This window comes from Microtus ochrogaster, chromosome X, assembly GCF_000317375.1.
Source record: "Microtus ochrogaster isolate Prairie Vole_2 chromosome X, MicOch1.0, whole genome shotgun sequence".
NCBI lineage: Eukaryota > Metazoa > Chordata > Mammalia > Rodentia > Cricetidae > Microtus > Microtus ochrogaster.
Window position 1 is genome coordinate 47,083,879 of NC_022026.1, and position 21,809 is coordinate 47,105,687.

The window sequence follows — 21,809 nt, forward strand, 5'->3', positions numbered from 1 at the left end:
TTATTTGAAATAAAATCAAGAAGTTGAATGTTTTAAATACAAGCAAATCTAATTCTCTTGTGTCTAGAGAAACTGAATAATGAGCCATATGTTTGTAGATTTTGTAGACAGATGTGGAAGAATTCTCTTTCTTCTCATGTTCTCTTTTGGGTTTTCTTTTTGGAGACAGGATTTCATGTAGTTCAGTCTGACTTCAAACTCACTTTGTAGCCAGTGCTTGTTTTAAACTCCTGGTCTTCTTGCATCTACCTCCAGACATGTAGCACCACACCTGGTTACTCACAGAATTTTTTTTCTTAAAAATACTGGCAGAGTTCAAAATTGACTTCAAGCAACAAATATCTCTGCCTAACCAACAAACACAATAGAGCTAGACTTGAAATAGGCATGCTTCTTAGGATGTGCTTGAAGGTAGAGCCTCTCCTGGTCCTGGCTTCTGTTTGGATGGCTGAGTCTCCACAGAATGTCCACTCCCACTTCTCAGTGCCCTCAGTCTTTGCTATTTTCTTTTAAGTGACGGACTTTTCAGGTCTTTATTTATAACACCATGTTGATTGCCGTGGTTGATTGGGGGTCACCTCAGAAGTAATGATTCTCTGTGTCTGGGTCCTGCAGTGAGGTGGCCCTTAGCCACTGATAAAGAGGCACTAGTTTGCCATTTCAGTTCTGGAGTGGGCCTTTTGTCCTGATGGCGATGTGTGGGTTCTGTTCTCTTCCAGTTCTTTCCTAGCCCTCCTTACCTGCAAAACCACATTTGTCTCTGGCTTCAGTTGTTCAAATGGTTGTAAATGTCCTTCCTGTCTTTAGTCTTCCTGAGTCATTTTCAATGAAAGGATCTTTTTGTGCTGGAATCGGATTATCTGATTGTCCTGTTGAATATTATCTGTGGTTCACTACTGTCTATGTCTGCTAACTTTGAGCTCTACTTTCCACCTGGACCATATTGAGGTAACTCCACCCACATCCCTGATGCACTGGAAGTGTTTGTGACCCAAAATGGAGCTGCTTCTAGGCTATGATAATTTAATGTTTTGATGTCTTTGTGAAGGCCACTTTCTTTGTTTGCCTTATCCTGCATGTACTGTGGCTTTCCTTCTTATACTTGAGGTTGCTTTGAATCACCCAGAGGGTTGAATAGTCCTGAGTCCTACTCACCACTGTCTGGTTCATTAGGAGATTGGGGTTAGACCTTAGGACTTGCATTTCTCACACGTCTCCTACTTATGTTGATATGTGTGGGGATCAGTAGGAAAGACCAGGGTACCTCATGCTATCAAAACACTTCCCTTCCTGTTTTGAGATTGCCTGTCTACCTTTCTTCCTTACTGGGCATTACACTTTCTGAGGAAAAGAATATGTTTGTCTATCAATATGTTTCCTGCAACTAAGGTCTGGGTTTGTTGGTATTCAAAAAGTGTCTGTTGAATGGGTGAGTGAACATGTCACTGTTTATACAATGAAGTTTGACTTATTTTTCTTCTTCTAATGGGTCAGTTTTGAGGAATATTTCACCTTCCTGAAGTGTGGGAAGTCATTTCTCCCTCTGTGTGCCATTATCAATCTGTTCTTGAAGTAACTCAGTAGATACGGAGCACAAAACTCCCACAAAGATTAGACCATAAGTCACATACAGAAAGACAGACAGAGCTCATAATTGATAGCGCTCAAACGTTAAAAAAAATCAAACTTTTCTTTTTATTTTAAATTTTTCTTTATTTTTGAGGATTTCATATGTGTATCCAACAAAATGATCACAACTACATCCCATTTCCTCCTACAGTTCCCTCACACTCCCTAAAACCCAGTTCATTTTTAATATATTTTTATTTATTTTTTGAGAATTTCATGAGTACTGTATTTCTGTCATTCCCTCCTCCCAAAACTCTTCCCATGTCCCCCCACTCTTTCAAATTCAGCCTCGTTTTCTTTAATTACTATTGTTAATGTGTATACATATAATCCTTTAATTATATAACTATAACCTGCTTAATTCATTTAGTGTTGCTCTAATATGCATGTTTTATAGATGACCATTTGGAGTTTGATAGCCAGTTAGGGAGCTTATCCGTGGGGAACACTATTCTACATCTCTCAGCACTCATTAATTATCTGTAGCGCTTTATCTAGGGGTGCAGGCTTGTGAGGTCTCCCTGGTTCACACTGGCATGCCAAATGGTGTTGTTGCTGTTCAGCTCGTTTGTACTACTGTATTGTTGAGATTGCCTGGGTGCAGATTCACTGTCAGCGTATGCTCTAGTGCTAGGCTTTTAAAATCTTTCTGCTTCCTAATCCTTGCTGTTTCCTGAGCCTTGTTTGTAGAGTTGTGTTGTAGATTTATCAGCTGGGTCTGCACATCTCATAGGCAGTTGTCTGCTGCATTCTGACTTGTTGTGGCTTTCTGCAATGGTCTCTATCTGCTTCAAAGAGAAGATTCTTTGATGAGGGGTGAGAGCTACACTTCCCTCTGGGTAAAAGGAGAAGTATTTACTATGCAGTTAGGAATTGCACTTGTTTAGGAAAGTGGCAGTAGTAGGTTTTCCTCCAGGTGTCATTGCCTCACCAGCCATGCCTAGTTGACTAGGTTTGTAGTACCAGGCATTAATTTCCTCCTATTGAGTGGGTCTTCAGTTCAATTAGGCAGCTATTGGTATCCCCAGGTTATGAGCACCACTATTACATCTTTCAGGATATCTTGCCATTCTGGTCATTGTCATGGTTCATAGGCATTACAACTGGTTAGAATGCTTTTCTCCTTTGGTAATTTGCATATATTCTTTTGGTACTATGAGAGATAGCCCTCAGGGCGTAGGCTTCTAAATAAGTTACAGCTTTATTTCTCTAAGCCCTATGTCTCAAATGTGTGGTCTCTTCAACAGTGGGGTCTTACATTCAAATTCTGGGAGGCAACCAAGGGCAATGGCAATAGCCCATTTTGTTTTGGAGGTGTTCCTAAACTTCCCTGGCCCTCAATTTCCATGCCTGATATGGCTATTTGGAGGAATATTATCTCTCCAAGTGGTATGACTTCATTGAAAATACACACAGATACACAGACACAGACACACACATACACTTTGTATATGTGTACAGGTTTTTATTTATTTATTTTTTTAATTAATTTATTTATTAAAGATTTCTGTCTCTTCCCCGCCACCGCCTCCCATTTCCCTCCCCCTCCCCCAATTAAGTCCCCCCCCCTCAGCCTGAAAAGCAATCAGGGTTCCCTGTCCTGTGGGAAGTCCAAGGAACCCCCACCTCCATCCAGGTCTAGCAAGTTGAGCATCCAAACTGCCTAGGCTCCCACAAAGCCAGTACGTGCAGTAGGATCAGAAACCCATTGCCATTGTTCTTGAGTTCTCAGTAGTCCTCATTGTCCGCTATGTTCAGAGAGTCCAGTTTTATCCCAGGCTTTTCCAGACCAAGGCCAGCTGGCCTTGGTGAGTTCCTAGTAGAACATCCCCATTGTCTCAGTGTATGGGTGCACCCCTCACGGTCCTGAGTTCCTTGCTCGTGCTCTCTCTCCTTCTGCTCCTGATTTGGACCTTGAGATTTCTGTCCGGTGCTCCAATGTGGGTCTCTGTCTCCTTTCATCGCCTGATGAAGGTTAATATTCAGGAGGATGCCTATATGTTTGTCTTTGGGTTCTCCTTATTTAGCTTCTCTAGGATCGCAAATTATAGGCTCAATGTCCTTTGTTTATGGCTAGAAACCAAATATGAGTGATGTGTACAGGTTTTTTTAAAAGTCTTCTTTCATAAATATATTCTGACCTTAGTTTCCCCTCCCTCCACTCTTCTCAATCTCCCCCTCCCCCAGATCCATTCCTCCTCTGTTTTCTTTCATAAAAGAGCAGGCCTCCCAGGAATATCAACCAAATATGGCATAACAAGATACAACGAGGTACACACCTTCATATCGGAGCTGGGAGAGGCAAGCCAGTAGGAGGAAAAGTTTTTCCTCATTAAAAATTGTTTAGAGAGAGAGCTCAGGAGTTAAGAGCACTGGCTGCTCTTTCAGAGGACCCAAGTTTTATTTCTAGCATGGTTGTGTATAACTATCTGTAACTCCAGTCTCAGGGTATCCAATACCTTCTTTTGGCCTCCGAGGACCCTGCACCCATGTGCAGAGACATACATGCAGGCAAAGCACCCACACACATAAATGGAAAATAAATGAAAAAGAGAATAATACAGAGCCGTGAGTGTTTCCATATCTGTTTCAGTTTAAGATACAGTCAGGGGCTAATTTAAGCTTGTTAATGAAAGTAGACTTAACATACTTTTGTGCATCTCTGATATACCCGCTAGGTACTGTACATGGGATAAAGCATGATTTGGCAGAGTTCTAGCTCTTGAAATCTTGCAACAATACTTAAAATTATTTGAAATGCCCAAATTATGTAGCATTCATCATGGTTATCATCAAATAGTATTTCTTTAAAAAATCTTCAAATAACTTAGTTTGTTGAATAAATTGGTAAACAAGGGACACAGGTTAGCAGGTTTAATGTAGGTGACTAAAAGACCATAGTGTTCAGATGCCTTCCCTTTGTTGTAAGACCTTTGGGGTCCTAGGAACTAAGAATGTTTCTTGGCACTTTATGCTTTCTTAGAAATGAGTGGTTTATGTTCTCATGGGAATTAAAAAAAAGAGAGAGAGAGAGAGAGTGATCAGGAGTAGCCTGGTGGTTTTTTTCTTTAAAATTTGTTTAAGTGTGTGTGTGAGTGTATGTGTGTGCGTCCATGTCATAATGTATATGTAGAAGTCAGAGGATAACTTGGAAAAGCTAGTTTGGTTTCTTTCTTTTACCAGATTGGTCTTGAGGATCGCACTGTGGTTGTCAGGCATGGCAGCATGCATCTTTACCATATCAAGCCATATTGACAATCCTGAAGTTCCTTTAATAGTTTTTTTCTTTTAAAACATTTTTAAATATGTGTGTGTTTGTGAAGGCATTTGTGTGGAGGTCAGAGGACAACCTCTGGGCATCAGTTCTGTTCTTCTACCATGTGGGCTTTGGGGATCAAACTGAGGTTGTCAGTATTATGTGCTGTCAGCTCTTTCTTGATGAGCATCTTGCCAGTCCCTGTAGGGATTGAGTTTCCTCCCTCCCTCCCTCCCTCCCTCCCTCCGTCTCTCTGTCTCTCTCGCTGTATATTTTTAAAGAGAATATGAGTTTATTCTGTAGCCATTTTGAGTGGCCATGGCCTGGGAACATGGAACACAGATTTATGTTACCTCAAATTCCAAGTTGTAACATTGAAACAATTTCATGATGTTTTTATAGTTTTATGGAACAAAGAAAGCTATAAATCAAGGCAAGTTTAAATTACATTAGGGGTACACCTGAGAGGGAGGTACAGCAAGATGGAAGAAGCTTTTTTATAGGCTCAGGATGACATCTGTTGACAGTCTTAGCTTTTGAATTGGTAGAAACTAGTAGTCTGCTAAGTTAATAGTTTCTAAAAGGGTTTTAACTATTAGTCTCAAGATCTTAGTTCTGACAAAAAGGTAGTGAGCAAGGATTGGCTATTCTGGAGGGCTAGAACTTAGCCCAAGATTTGGTAACTAGCCTCTGGACCTGCAACATCCCAGTCTCTCCACAGTCCTGTAGTTCTAATCAGTTAGCTTTTACAGACTCAGCTTCTCTTCTTTCTCTTCATACTCCTTCTTCCATTATGGGTCTTTTAGATCCCTTTGTCCCACTGCTCACTTGTCTTTTAGCTCCTAATAACCTTATAACTCTTTTACCTTTTACTCTTAATTTTTGAGATACATTATTACCATGTAGAACTTGAATTGTCTATACAGCCAAGCTTGGCCTTGAACTCATAATCCCCTGCCTCAGCCTCCTGGTTGCAGGGATTATAGTCATGCACCACATTCCTGTGATGGAGGAAGGTCACTGGTTAAGTAATAAAGAAACTGCTTGGCCTCATAGGTTAAAACATAGGTGGGAGGAGTAAACAGAACAGAATACTGGGAGGAAGAGGAAGTGAGCTCAGAGGCCATGCTCCTCTCTCCCGGGCAGACGCGATCGATGAAGCTCTGACCCAGGATGGACGTGGGCTAGAATCTTCCCGGTAAGCGCACCTAGACGTGCTACACACATTATTAGAAATGGGATAGTCCAGATGCGAGAGTTAGCCGAGAAGAGGCTAGATATAATGGGCCAAGCAGTGTTTAAAAGAATACAGTGTCCGTGTAATTATTTCGGGGCATAAGCTAGCAGGCGGCCAGGGTGCTAGGGACGCAGCCCCGCTGTTCCTATTACAACGCTCCTGTCTCTGTATCACTTCTGTTCCAATCTCAAGGATCTTCTGGCTTTTTCATACCTTTAAATTGCACCTGGCCCTTGCTCGGAATCATGGCCTGGCTGTATATATGTTCAGGTTTAATTTCTCTGCTTGTTGGTCTGTATATTTATTATTTATATCTTTAAGAATGAACATCTCACAGAAGTTCTTCTTTCAAGAAAACTCTTTATGCCAAAGTGTCTCAGATGTCAGTGTGTTGTATGCACATGCGCTTTTATTCCAAATTAGTCAAATGATACCAGATATGGGTCAGGTCATTCATCCACATGTATCTGCTGACCTTAGCTTTGTAATAGACTTGTTGGGACAGGAATTACCTATGTTGGGGTGTAAGCATGGCTGTGGGCATGGTAGGGATATGAAGATGGCCCTTTGGAGCAGAAGGATGTGGGAAAGGGGGGTTTGATCAGCCTATCACCAGAGGAAGAGTTTCCTGGGAAGAAGAGCTAAGTTTGGTCAGTCAGACATCTTGAGCACATGGGCAGTTGGAAACCTACCAAGTGAGCAAAGAGTAGCATGGATTATAGAGTCCTGCGGGCCAGTTAGAGAAGGTGGACTATTATGAGAACAGCAGATAATCTCATAGGCTTGTGTTTTGGTCCTGGAGATCGATCCTAGGGCCATACACATGCTGGATAAGTACTTTACCTCAGCAGGAAGATTATCGTCAAGCTGACTGTAGAGGTCTTTTTTTTTTTTTACCAGGCAGGAAGATCTTTATTTTTTTTTATTGAAAAAAAAATTTTCCGCCTCCTCCCAGCCTCCCACTTCCCTCCCCCTCCCCCCACTCCTCTCCCCCTCCCTCTCCAGTCTGAAGAGCAGTCAGGGTTCCCTGCCCTGTGGTAAGTCCTAGGTCCTCCCCCCTCCATCCAGGTCTAGGAAGGTGAACATCCAAACTGGCCAGGCTCCCACAAAGCGAGCACATTAAGTAGGATCAAAACCCAGTACCATTATCCTTGGCTTCTCATTAGCCCTCATTGTCCGCCATATTCAGAGAGTCCGGTTTTATCCCATGCTTTTTCAGTCCCAGTCCAGCTGGCCTTGGTGAGCTCCCAATAGATCAGCCCCACTGTCTCAGTGTGTGGGTGCCCCCCTCGTGGTCCTGACCTCTTTGCTCATGCTCTCCCTCCTTCTGCTCCTCATTGGGACATTGGGAGCTCAGTGGGGACTGTAGAGTTTTAAGCAGAGGAATCAAACACCTTCTGTTTATTCCAGATTCTTTCTGTCAGATAGTTTGACTCCTATTTTCAAACTTCTAACACTACCCAGGCATGAAGTGATACAGATAGGGAAGGAAAGATCTGTTTATGAGGCTGGAGAAAGAGCCACCATGGCTAACATTAACAGCAACTAGCTAGCGTGCCTTCATTCTCAGGAGAGAAGGAACGCACTCCAGGGGAGCAGGAACTTCCATTTGGTACCAAGTGATGCAGCAGCTCAACAATTAGCACAGAGATGTCTGTGCGGTGATAACCTCTCTTCCTTCTGCCTAGTTTACTTTTGCCTTCCTTGTGGCCACCTCTTGGTTCAATGGACATGGTCTTTGGTAAAAATATGTGTTCTTGGTGTAGATGGGAAGGATGGAGAAAAGCCCTAGCTATCTCTTTCTCCACTTCCATTTGGCTTTTGTCCCCAGAGCCTAGTACAGCTGTTGTTTTCTCCTCTATTGGGTCTCTGAACTTCTGAGCTCTTAAATCTTCAAATTTGGCATGCCTGCCCTCTAGTGGCAGGTTTGATGCACCCTCTTGTTACCCTGCTGATGGCAATACCATGGTAGTTCCCACAACTCAGCTTTGTATTTAGTAAGTATTCCCAACTCACACATGTGAAGGACAGATTCAGTGATGCTGACTTGCCACTTATGTAGGACCCAGAGACATGGGTTTCACTTGAAAAATTTGACACCTGGATTTATATAATGCAAATACAGCAGGAATAAAGAAAACATTAACTCACTTATTGTAGCTCATGCTTATAACCCCAGCACCCAGAAGTATGAGGCAGAAATACAAAAAAATCCAGTACCAATTTTGGCTACAAATTAATAAGTTGTAGGTAATCATGAGGTACAATGTGAGATCTAGTCTCCAAAAAAGGAAGAAAAGAAAAAACCAAAAAGATTATGAGGTTATAGCTGTGTCCATATTCTGTGCAGAGCAGTAGAGAATCTGAGGCTAGTGAGCTGCTCAGCAGATAAAGCACTTGCTATGCAAGCACGAGGAGCAGAGTTCGGATCCCCAGAACCCATGTAATGTCTGTTGGGCATGGTAGCCTGCTTGCAGTTCTAGTTCTTGGAATGTGGAGACCGGAATCAAGCTGCTAGCTAGGCTAGCTTTAACAGAGAACTGAAGGTTCAGTTGAGAGACCTTGTCTCAGTACATGAGGTGATGACCAGTTGAGGAAGACTCGTGATATCAGCTTTGGGCTACCATACATACTTGTGAAAAACTTACTATTTTGTTATCCACTTAGATAATCTAAAATCAAAATGTGATGAATAGCCGAAGATAAGAAAGGTTGTCTTTTAAAACTCATCTTTTAAGACATTGGAAAACTTCCATCAGTCTTTAACTATTTACTGTTTCAAGTTCAGTAATGTTAATTTTGAAGGTACAAGAAAGCATAAAGCTTGATATCTACTTTTTATCATAGTTTATATTGTGGTTTAGTTCTTATTATGAGGCAGTTATATGTATTCCCTTGAGGAAAATTGAAGAGAAATACAAAATAACTTTCATTGCTATTTGAGTCTCATCTCATAAAAGGAAGGTTCTGTGAACACTGTTTTTAAAGTCCTTTTCAGTGGAGAGAGAACTGCAGGATAACAGCACTAATTACCCAGATGAGCCCTGGAGGATAACGGAAGAACAGCGGGAGTACTATGTCAATCAGTTCCGGTCCCTCCAGCCAGACCCGAGTTCCTTCATTTCAGGTGAGAGAACATGGTGTCCTGGAACATGATTCCCATGTGAATAATGGAGAACATCTTGAGAAAAAGTTGATACAAAATGAGTATAGCAACCTTTTCTGATTCCGATTCGTTTCCTCTAAGGTAGAATTCCTTATCAAATGTAAGTCATGCAGAAAAAAACAATGGTAACGAGCCTGGGAGAATTATACTGCTGTTGCAGAAGGGTTAGGTGGGAATTTGGGGGAACTTGGTTCAGACCCTGCACCTTCTCAGTGAAAGCACTTGAAATGCCAAGGGACACCTTAAATTGCTTACTGATTGTATTAGAGTCAGGGCAAAGACAAATACATTATTCCAGCTCAGTCTCCTAATGTTTTATGCTCCCTAGAAGAGTAGGTTCATGCTCATTTCCTTGGTTCAAGTCTTTCTTCCCTGGTTTTTGAAATTAGGATATGAGAGAGAAACTGGCCAGCATTTTCTCGATGGCAGTTCTTCTGTATTATTTTCAGATATTTGCATTCCTGTTGTGCCCTCATGTAAATTCAAGCTGAGAGGAATTGATTTAATTCCCATGTGCCTACATTTTACGAGGCTAATGACTAAACAAACAGTGAAATAGTAGAGTCTGGAAGAAAAATGTATAAAACTTTCATCTTACACTTCAATTTTAAAGAATAGCAGTGTGGTTTTGATCATTCTAAACTAACAGTGAAGCATGGATTAAGACTAATTTTCTATGAAATAAGGTATATAATTGATATATTCTTGTATATGTAAAGACAACCATCATTTTGATAGTTGTGGGGTGATGGCATTATGGAAGGTAGGATAGTATAGAAATAACAAATGAATTTTACTATTATTATTTAGAAAAGACAAACAGAAATCCAGATTACACATATTGACAATGGGATAACCTTAGCTCTTGCTCAACTAAGTCTTTTTACAACATATGCAGATATTTAGCCAAATATGAATAAGTAGTTGTTAGAAGTATTTTTTATTTTCTTTCAGCCTTTTGATTTTTGAAAAATTTCATGTGTAGATACAACTTGACATGCCACTATAACAAATCCCCATGGACAAGTGTCAGCAATTTTATCTTTATCTTTATTCCCTCTCAGCCCATGCCAGATTATTTGATTTGAAAAAATATTATGGGATATATCTTTGGGTCTCTTAAAAAACATAACCAGAACTCACTGGTACATGTGAGAAAAAATTACTGATTCTTTAATAAATCAAGTCTTCATTGTTCAAATTTTTCTGATTGTTTTGTTAGTTCCTTTAAAATGTTTAATTTGATCATAATGAAGACATCCCTCAATGACAGTTAACTAACATCTTTTAAAATAAACATCTTAGTTGACATATAATTAATATTCCATGAAACTTACCATTTAAACCTTGCAGGTCAGTGGTTTTAGCTCAGTTGCAGACTGGATTCATAACCCAAATTTAGAACCTTTCCCTCACTCCTCTATAATCTACCCACTTAGTAGCAGTTATTCCCTACTCCTGTCTTCTCCACCTCCTGGTCCTAGGACACTATTAATGTACTTTCTTTCTCTAGATTTATAAATTCTAGACTTTTTTTTTATATAAATGGAGTCTCTTTTTCCGGTGGCTCGATGGTAGAGCTGGGGTGCAAGTACATGAGCACATCTCACTTGACACTCAGGCTTTCTCCTTAGCTGGTAGCATCTGGGACAATGCTGAACTTGATAGCTGTCAGTCAGCTTCCCAGTGCTGTCCACTTAACTTTTTCGAGACTCTATGGTCCAATAGTCTCCTATGTGAAAACCTGCACTAGCTAGTGGGTGGGGTCTACTGTGCTTTGAAGAGAGATGTTCCAGCAGCAAACAGACAGGTAGGAGAAGAGAGTGTCTTTATATCTTGGTCACTGTAGAAGAGTTTGTAAAGAGGATGAAATTTGGTCAAGTGGCCCAAGGTGATTGGTTGCATTGGTAGCCAAGATCATGTGATAGCATTTGTGATACGGTGCTTTTGAGAAGACTCATTGGGTTATTGATACTTTGATTTTGATTCTCAATAATTTATCAGAAGAAAGTAAGTATTGCTTTAGGATCCATTATAATTATTTGTAAAATTTATTTTATTTTGTTTTGTTTTTGAGACAGTGTCCCACTGTATAACCCTTGCTGTTTTGGAACTTGCTCCATAGGCCAGGCTAGCCTCAAACTCACAGAGACCTTCCTGCCTCTGTATACCAAGTGCTGGGGTTAAATGTGTGCAGGCCGTGCCTGGCCTGCTTTTTGTTTGTTTGTTTGTTTTTTAGTGCTGGGGGCATAGATTCCAGGGCTTTGCATATGACAGTCAAGTACTCTGCCACCAACTACATTCCCACCTATTCCTATTGTTTTAAAGCCAATTAGAAAACATGTAATTATTGTGGGAGACTTTTGACTTAGTTAAGAACAACTTAGTGCTTTAATGCTCTCTTGTGTTAGAAATCAGGCCTTTGAATTGGGAAGGTGCTGAGGGCTGGAAGTATGAAAGAGCAGTGTGGCTGGGACACTGGGATGCCAGCTCTATTTTAACTGACAGAGGTAAATTTACAGTGAAAGGGGTCCTGGATGGATTCTTCAATGTGCCATCAAGGGATGTTAAAGTTCATCAAAAATATTTCTCAAAATATAAGCAAAGAGGTCAAGACCACGATGGGTTCACCCACTGAAACAGTCTACCTGAGCTAATGGGAGCTCAGCAACTCCAGCCGGACTGGGAAGGAACCATCATAGGACCAGACTAGGCCCTCTGAATGTGAGTGACAGTTGTATGGCTGGAGCAGACTGAGAGGCCACTGGCAGTGGCACCAGGGTTTGTCCATGCTGCTTGTACTGGCTTTTTGGAACCCATTCTCTTTGGATGGATATCTTGCTCAGTCTAGATATAGTAGGGAGGACCTTGGACCTTCCCCAAAGCAATGTGCCTTACCTCTCTGAGGAGTGGAGAGGAGGAGAGGGAGTGGTAACTAGGATTGATATGTAAAATGAAAAAAGATAGCTTGTTTTCTTTTTAAAAAATAAAAAAAATATTTCTCAAGCTGTTTCTCTTGTTTCTGGTGGAATGAGTGATGCCCTTTTCTTTCTGCTTATCATTTGCCATGCTCTGCATGGCCTTTCCATTCTTTAAGTATAAAATTGAACATATTTTTACTTAAGTAATTTTGAAGGTTTTTTTTGGAAATTTTTAGTAAAAATGTGCAGTTTTGATAGAAGCAAAGGAAAAATTTACATGGTTTGTACTTGTCACGAGCATTTTGTCATTGCTTCTTTTTATATATGCTATATTCCTCTTATTTGTCTTTTTATCATTTTGCAACAGTACCCTCAGAGGTGCTAGGCAAGCCACATGCTGCTCTTAGGAAAGTCCTCTGATTTCTTGTTGCTTGTAGAGGAAATGCATTTGTGGTTATTTGGCAGAGATTGCTGAATGGAAAAGTGCTGATTGCCTTGCACACAGAAGCTGCTCAAGACAAAGAACTAATGGCTTATTTCAACAATGGCTTTGACAGGGTCTGTGGCCAAGAACTTCTTCACCAAATCCAAGCTCTCCATCCCAGAACTCTCTTATATCTGGTGAGTACGATTACTGCCAAGTGGTAGCATATGCTCATCTTTTAGTGCTTTTGAAAGTCTTAACTTTTTAAGATGTGATTTTTACTTGCTTTGAGACAGAGTTTCACTCTGTAGCCCAGGCTGACCTGTAACTCACTGTGTAGCCCAGGCTGACCTGTAACTCACTGTGTAGCCCAGGCTGACCTGTAACTCACTGTGTAGCCCAGGCTGACCTGTAACTCACTCTGTAGCCCAGGCTGGCCTCAGACTTGTAGCGAGTGCCATGCTCTCAAGTAAGTTTGGTTTTTGAATTTTTTGTTGCTGTTAAGGTTTGAATCCAGGACATCACACATACCAGGCAAGTGCTCCACTGATGAACCACACTCCCAGCCCTGAAAAGTTTATTTTTGAATGATTTTTAAAAACAGATTGAGAGTGAACAGAACTCAGGGTTTTGTTGCTATGAAGATTAAATAATTATATGAAAAAGACAATGAACAGTATCAGGTGTACACTATAAACTAAGGGTTAGCTACTTAGTTTAGAAGTAATTTCCTCAGGCTGGAGAGATGACTGTTCTTCTAGAAGAGCAGATTTTTGGTTCCCAGCACCCATATATCACTCCTGACTATTTGTAATTCCAGCTTCAGGGGATTCAATACTCTTCTGGTCTCTTAGGGCACTGTATTCATATGGCATACATACACATATATGCAAAAGTAATTGCCTACTTATTACTCTTTGTCATCCTGACTTTAGCCTAGGCATCTGTGCACATGTGAGATACTATGTCATATATTTTATATATATATATTTTACTTACTATGAGGCAAGAATCCAGAGGACTTTGAAAAGCCATTCTTCATAATATTTTATAAGGCAGAGTGAACAGAAGGTCCAAGAACATTTTGGAATGAAGTGAAATTTGTCTATTCTAGATGCCTGTGAACTTTGTAAATTTGGCAGGTGTTTCACAGCTGGGCCCCAATTCAGCATTTGCAGCTGCAGTGTCGGCTCTGCCTTGCTACTGAGGCCTGCCACAGTTGTAGCTCCAGGAGGGTGGTGCTGCAATGCTCCAGATGGTTCTCTTTGCATCTATGAAAATGCTCAGCCCCATAAACTCCTGCCTTTGTGGATTATAAATATATATTAAAACATTGGAATATTTATGTAAAGCTTTTTCATGAGGCATTACAAAATCATGATAGAATTTAGGATTACACACCACATATTGTGCAATATTGTTGAAAAATTATTCCAGTCATACCGTGCATGCCAGTGTAGCTGGGATTTTGAGCTGGATTTAGGTTCTTCAGCCATATACATATAGTCTGGCTTTTTATAGTATAGGTTTTTTTTTTGCAACAGGACTTACGTTAAGATTTTAAGGGTAGGGAAAAAAATGACCATTTTAAAAAAGAATATAGTCTGTTTTGGCAGAACTCCCAGCCTTGCCCAGTGAGGCTTCCTGTCTTTTTGTTGAGATAAATGCATGAAGGCTAAATGGCATACTCTCTATTCAGCATCCGAAGCAGTTCCCAGATGCCTCACCCTGGGGAGCAGCTCTCTCAAGGCTGATGCATTCTGAATTACAGCAAGAGTCTCAGGGGGAATAGGAGGATGCGAATGGTCCAAAGCAAAGTTACAGACCTTCCCTTAGAGATTTTTTTTTTACTTTTCCAATAGCAACATCTTTTTAGTACAATCTCACACTACTCTCTCTCTATACTTGTCCTAATACAAGTATGCTTGTGTCTGGTGCTTAACAGATCTTAGTTCTTTTGTCAAGTAGGTTTCTTTTGTGTCTTTTAGCGAGAGACAGTGACTGAAGTGATGACAAGCCTTTTCCAAGACTCCCTTTCCTCATGGTTGCCTTTGCCAGTTTCAGCCTTTTCTAGTTGGTACTTTTATATCAAAACACAAGCAACCAGTGTTTCTTGAACCTGTTTGCATTTCTATACACACATCCTCTCTCTTGATCTCTTGTTTTCTCTGTCCCCCTTGCTCTCATTGTCTCTAGCTTTCTCTGTTCTTTCTCCCTTTTCCTCTTTCTTATTCCCTTGCCTCATCCTGTCTCTTGTCTCTGTGTTTTCAAACAGGGTCCCATGTACTTCAGACTGACTTTGAAATTACTATGTAGTTAAGGCTAGTCTTGAACTTTTGATCCTCCTGCCATTGCCTCCCAAGTGCTGGACTTAGTATGTACCATCCTGACCAGCTCTCTGAGAAGTTCTCATACAGAGACTAACTTTGCTACCAAAATGCACACTATTTGAAAACATTACGGTTTTTCCTTAAAACCTAAAAAAATAAACCCAAAGTGCCCATGTCCAGGCTCTGAATGAAAGCCGTAGTGGCTGAGTGTCTACTTCCTTGGCTCTTTTCCACATTAAGTCCAGCACTCTTCACTCTGCACAGCCTGCACTTATCGAGCGACTGTCAGGTAACTGCAGAACCCCAGACATCACTTTTTTCTTTTTCTTTTCTCTCTAGAGTTCTCTCCTATGCCTTGTCTCAGTGTTGACCTATCAAAGAGCTTGAAGAATTTTCATTTTTATTTACAAAGTGCCACTGATGATACTGCCAAAGAGCAGCTTGTTTTCTTCCTCTGAGTGCCCCTTGGGATTTCACATTGGTTTGCCTAGGGAACTTTGAGGACGCCACAGGCCATGGGCAGGAATCTGGGATCTGTGTGTGTCTGTTTGAGGCTGATGCTGCATGACAGGTACTCATGACATCTCTTATCTCTAGGGAACTCAGTGATGCTGACTGTGATGGAGCCCTGACCTTGCCTGAGTTTTGTGCTGCCTTTCATCTCATTGTAGCACGAAAGAACGGCTACCCACTGCCAGAGGGCCTGCCTCCGACTTTGCAGCCAGAGTACTTGCAAGCAGGTAAGGTCTCATTATACACCATAAACCTTAGCTATTTTTCTTAGAGGCCTGATAACAAACTCTTATTTCTTAAGATGATACCTGGACATCAGGGAGCCCTTGTCTTCTGAAGAGACTTTCTTTAACTTGAGTCAGACTTTCACATGTTAGAATATGAGTTATAGGGACAGTCTAGGGAAGTATGAGCCATCTGTTCTTCTGTTTCTGGTGCCCTCTGAGTGGTTTAGAACCAGTATCACTTCTCTTTTTTATGACAGTCATGGGCAGTAAATACTAAATCCCACTGTTGATAGAAAAATAGATCTTATACTGCTGACTACAAGCTTCTCATCTTGAAGCACAGCCTAGTATCTCAAAGTGGTCTTGGGTAAGGTAATTTAAAAGTACAAGGTTGTCTTTTTAGTAAGGTGATAGGGTTTTTATCACATGCCATTTTACTTATAATCATAGAACTATTCCCTTTGCCCAATTAGAGAACAAAATTGTAAGGTTATATTGCATTTTTTGGTATACTGTCTATGAGCCCTTTTTGACACGTTCCTGTCTGGGTAACTGGGTGGATTCCTGAAGAAAACTTGTGTTAAACTATTTGGAGTCTTTACTGTGTGAGGGGAACTGTATCTTCTCTGTGGTACGGGAAGAGAGGAGCAGCAGGTATGCTGAGAGGTACTGAGAAGGGGTTTGGAACACTTAAGAAGGGATAGAAACTTCAAGCCTCAGTGGTTGGAGTGTATAGAACAAAGAAGAGGCCAGGATGAGGCTGAGGAGAAAAGCAGGAAACATACCATGAGCAATAGCACGGGCCTGTGTTAGGCAGGTAAGTGATAAAATTAGATTTCTTGTCTGCAATGATTCTATGGGTTGCCTACCACAGACCAGAACAAGTCAAGAGCAGAGGAGGACTCCGACTGGGGAGGTGACCGTGGACACGGAGGGATAGAAGATAGGGTGGGGTTAGCTGCTAATTGTTGTCTTTTGTAGTGTTTGAAAGTGTTAGCTTCCTACACAGGACTGCCTTCTATTCGCTCCCTATTCGCTCCCACATGGTAGTGGTACTCCAGCCAGCACTTCAGTGTACAGCAGTGGTAGAAAGATGAGTAAGGACTAATATATAACACCAGTTGCCAGGTAGTGGCGCATGGCTTTAATCCCAGCACTCAGGAGACAGAGGTAGGCAGATCTCTGTGAGTTCAAGGCCAGTCTGTTCTAAATAGTGCATTCAAGGTTAGCCAGAGCTACAAAATTAGACTCTAATAATCAAAATTACATTAAAAGTATAGAACTGAGCCATGCAGTGGTGGTGCATGCCTTTAATCCCAGTACTCAGAGGCAGAGGCAGGTGGATCTCTGTGAGTTTGAGGCTAGCCTGGTCTACAGAGCCAACCTGGTCTACAGGAGAGCCAGAGATGCTACACAGGCAAACCGTCTTGAAACTGCCTCCCAAAGACACCAATCAAGTTTTTCACATTATGTTCAGTTTTAAAAACCATTTCATTAAAAATTGACTTGCTAACAGTGTGTCTTGACAGATTTGATTTATAGCTTCTATTTATTATCTACCCCAGTCTGCTTTACCTCTTTGTAATATTAGCAACTTTTAAAAGTCATTGTGATGTTTCATTCTTAATTACTTCATGACAGAGTAGTAAAGCAGAATCTTCTCCTAAGAACTAACCTGGATGTTAGGTAATTAGCTTATCAAATAGCATGCTTTCTTCCTCTTGCCAAATTACTTAGCTTCCCGACTAACAGCTACTTTTGCTGTTGTACAGTAGAAAAGACCTGTAATGTTATTTTATTATTATCAGTCAGTAAGAATGCATGCTCTCATTTTTGTTTTTCCTACTAACCAAAGAGATAAATATTTCATGAAGTTATGTTTGGTATATATTATTTTAGTGTCTTACTTATTTCTAGCAATATTTAGAAGGAAGTATTTTTAGTTAATGTTCATAGTATTCAAGCCATCTTTTTGATTCCTGCATTTAAAATTTGTTTTAGTATGATTAAAACTTAACATATCATGATAGCCAATGTGGTAAATTGCTACCATGTTGTAATATTCATTGCCAAGAGCAAGAGCTTTTCAGCTGGACTGCCAAATGTTCTGGCCTCTGCCAGTCACTAGCCAGCTGTATGCCCTTAAGTAAGTCATTTACCTTCTTCAGTTTCGGTAGAATGGCAAAACTAGATTGTGCTTGTAAGGACCTTCAAGTGCTGTCTCACCATAGCGAGGGATGTAGGTAGTGCAGATGAGTGAGCTGACTTCATTGTTATATTTAACAGCTAAGAAATCCCACTATGGCTGCAGTAAATATTCTTACATATTCTTTTTCTTCCTTACTAGCTTTCCCGAAATCCAAGTGGGAGTGTGCAATATTTGATTCTTACTCTGAGTCAATGCCAGCAAACCAACAACCCTGTGACTTGAATCGGATGGAGGTAAAAAAACAGAAACAAAGCCAAAAAAAACCCCTTCCTATGTAAATCAGTATGTGTGTAGAAGTAAATCATAGTTTATGTCCTCGCAAATACTGGAAAAAGAGCTTTTATAGCATTTCCTTTTCATGGTTTGAGGATTGACCTTTCAAATACACACAATGAGTAATGTGTATAATTATTTTTCTTCATAAAAGTAGAGTGCATGGAATAATATCAATATCTCTTGACTTTCTGGGTGTGAAATGGTGTATAGCCTAACAAAGGCAGATAATGATAGGCAAGTTGTTTAACTAGGCTTTAAGTCCTTAGGAAATAATTTAAAATTTATTTATTTATTTATTTTTGTGTGTATAGGTGTTTTACCTGCATGCATGTCTAGTGCCTACAAAGGCCAGAAGATGATCTGTAACTCTGTGGACTGGAGTTACAGACTGCTTCAAGTTGCTATGTGGTGCTGGAAACTGAACCCAGGTCCTCTGGAAGAACAGACCTCTGAGCCAGTTCTCTAGCTCCATAGAGAATAATTTAAGTTGGGGTTTTAATTTTGAAAAGAGGTTTGAGAACTATGTAAGGGGCCCTAAATCACATTTAAAGATACCTTAGGGTTTTAAACATCTAAACTAAATGAGGATGGATTTAGATGATTCTCCCAAAGAAATTTGGCAAATTCCTATGATATTGTATTGTTAATAGAATGCTTATCTCTGTGTTCAGTGATCTTTAGCTGGGCTTTAATGAATATGAATTGGTATGATTATTGTCATTGTTATCACCACAATCATTATCTCTATGAGTACTATGATGGCAATTTTCACTTTAAAATTTTTATTTCTTCATAATTAAAAATTACCATATAGTAATTATACATAGTAGCCTTTATCATGCTAATTTCACATATTCTATGATGTATTTGGATCATATTTACCTCCATTACCCTCTCTTGCGGGTCTCTTCCCAACTGGTCCCCTTTCTACTTTCATGTCATTTCTTGGTGATCCAATAAGCTTGACTAGGATTGCTTACACAAACATGGGTAAGGAGTTATCTATAGGCTCATGAATATATTACCAATGGTTACACCATGCACAATAATGGGATTCATCATATTTTTATACATAAATGCCTTTTCACTTAATATAATGATCTGCAGTTACATCCGTTTTCCTGAACTTGCCATGGTTTCACTTTCTTATGACTTAGAACTTCATTGTGTGTATGTACTGCATTTTCATTATTCATCCATGTACTGATGGGTATATAGGCTGATTCCATGCCCTTGCTATTGTGAATATCACTAAACATGGATGGACAAATATCTCTGTAGTAGGGTATACGGTAGTTTGGGTATGTGCTCCGGTATGGTACAGCTGTGTCATGGGGTAGGGAAACCCCCACACTGCTTTCCATAGTGGCTCCGTAGGTTTACATTTCCATCAGCGGTATATAAGAGTTTCTTCTTGCTCATATTCTTTCTTGCCAACAATTTTTCATTTGTTTTTCTTGAAGATAGTCATTCAGATTGAGGTGATCTAGAATGCCAAAGCAATTTAATTTGCATTTTTCTCCCAAATGTTTATTGGCCACTTGTACTATTTTTTTTTTGACACAAAGTCTAATGTTTCATGCATTGGCCTTAAAATTGCTATGATGTAACTAAGGATAACATTGAACTGTTGATCTTCCTGCCTCCATCTCCTCAACACCCGACTTTGTGTTTCTTCTTTTGAGGTCTGTTCAGTTCATGAGTTCACTTTTTGATTAAATAATTTTTGATGTTTAATTTTCAAAAAAATTAATAGAAGATATTAGGTCCTTGTCTGATATATATTTTGTTTCTTCATTTTGCTAATTCTCCTTTGTACAGAAGTTTCTTTAATTTCACACAATTCTACTTGTCTCTTCGTCTTTTTTTTTTTTTTTTGTTTTTCGAGGCAGGGTTTCTATGTGGTTTTGGAGCCTGTCCTGGAACTAGCTCTTGTAGACCAGGCTGGTCTCGAACTCACAGAGATCCACCTGCCTCTGCCTCCCAAGTGCTGGGATTAGAGGTGTGTGCCACCACCGCCCGGCTTGTCTCTTCTTTTTTGTGATGCTGGATAGGCAAGCACTTTATCACTGAGCTATATTCCAGTCCCCATCTTTCAGTTCTTGGGATTATTTTCTGTGTTATTATATGTTTTTCTCTAGCAGTTTCAAATCTTATATTAAGGTCTTTGATCCATTTTGAATTGATTTTGACGGGGATCTGGTTTCATTCTTCTTCATGTAGGCACCCAGTTTTTCCAGTACCATTTATAGAAGATGCTAACTTTTATTCAATATATGTTTTTGATACCTTTGCCAAAGACTAGGTAGTTTTAACTGTCCGGCTTTATGTGTAGATGCTCTATTTAGCCCATTGCTCTACATGTCTACTTTTGTGTCAGTACCATGCTGTTTTATACTATGGATCTAAGGTTTTGTCATGCCTCTGGTATAAATCTTTCTGCTTAGGATTGCTTTTGACTAATTGGGAGATCTTACATGTTTCCATATGGATTTTAGGATTTTCTTCTCCTTTTTTGAAGAATATCATTGGGGTTTTCATGGGGACTACATTGAATATATAGTATAGTTGGCCAATACATAAAACATGGTCAACCTCTGTATCCATTAAGGGAATATAAATCAAAACAGTATTGAATTCTGGGATGCACTTGAGTTGGTAGAATGCTTGCCTGCCATGCACAGGGTCCTGGGTTTGCTCCTCATCATGCATAATCTGAATGTGATAGCACATACATGCAGTACTAGCACCTGAGAGGTGTAGTATGAGCTGCGGGCCTCTTCCCACAGCCCGGCTCCTGGTCACCTGGCTAGCTTATGCCCCAAAATAACAACACACAAACTGTATTCATTTAAACACTGCTTGGCCCACTAGCTCTAGCCTCTTACAGGCCAATTCTCATATTTTGCCTAACCCATTTTTAGTAATCTGTGTAGCATCAGTCTTACCGGGAAAGATTCAGCATGTCTGACCTGGTGGCTTGCTTCATTGCGTCTGCCCGGGAGAGAGCTGCATGGCGTCTGAGCTCACTTCCTCTTCCTCCCAGCATTCTGTTCTGTTTACTCCACCCACCTATGTTCTAACCTATCAGGGCCAAGCAGTTTCTTTATTAATTAACCAATGACCTTCCTCCATCAGAGAGGTAGAGGCAGTATGACCAGGAGTTTGAGGCCTGCCTCACTTACATAGTGAATCTGAGGCCAGGCTGGGCTGTAAAATACCCTGTCACAAAACAAGCCAAAAAACATTGCATTGATATTCTATCTCGCCATAGTGAGAATGGCTGTCATCAAGAAAACAAATAACACATGTTGGTGAGGAGGTAGGGAAAAAGGAACCCCAAATAAGGTTGTTGGGAATGTAAATTACTCCAGCTATTATGGAAATCAGTACACTGGTTTCTCAAAACCTGAAAAATAGAACTGCCATGTGATCCATTTACAGCACTTCTGGGTAAATACCCAAAAGAATCAATGGCAGCTTCCTATAGAGATTCCTGAGAACATGTTTATCATAGCACTATCCACAGTAGCTGAGCTATGGAATTAGTGTAGATGCCCATGAATGATAAAGCAAAGGTGACATAAATACAATGAAGTATTTGTAATTCAGTATAAAGAT

The 21,809-nt window shown here is 40.3% G+C and overlaps 1 protein-coding gene across 6 annotated transcripts in view; it reads left to right on the forward strand.

Moving 5' to 3' along the window:
* Positions 1 to 21,809, forward strand: part of Reps2 (RALBP1 associated Eps domain containing 2) — a 286,698-nt gene that overhangs the window by 123,692 nt on the left and 141,197 nt on the right. For all 6 annotated transcript variants that reach the window (XM_005358777.3, XM_013350570.2, XM_013350569.2 and 3 more), the window contains exons 6-9: positions 9,111 to 9,249; positions 12,767 to 12,830; positions 15,561 to 15,703; positions 18,051 to 18,145. In XM_005358777.3, coding sequence (XP_005358834.1) covers positions 9,111 to 9,249; positions 12,767 to 12,830; positions 15,561 to 15,703; positions 18,051 to 18,145 — 441 coding nt within the window. The remainder of the gene's footprint in view (positions 1 to 9,110; positions 9,250 to 12,766; positions 12,831 to 15,560; positions 15,704 to 18,050; positions 18,146 to 21,809) is intronic.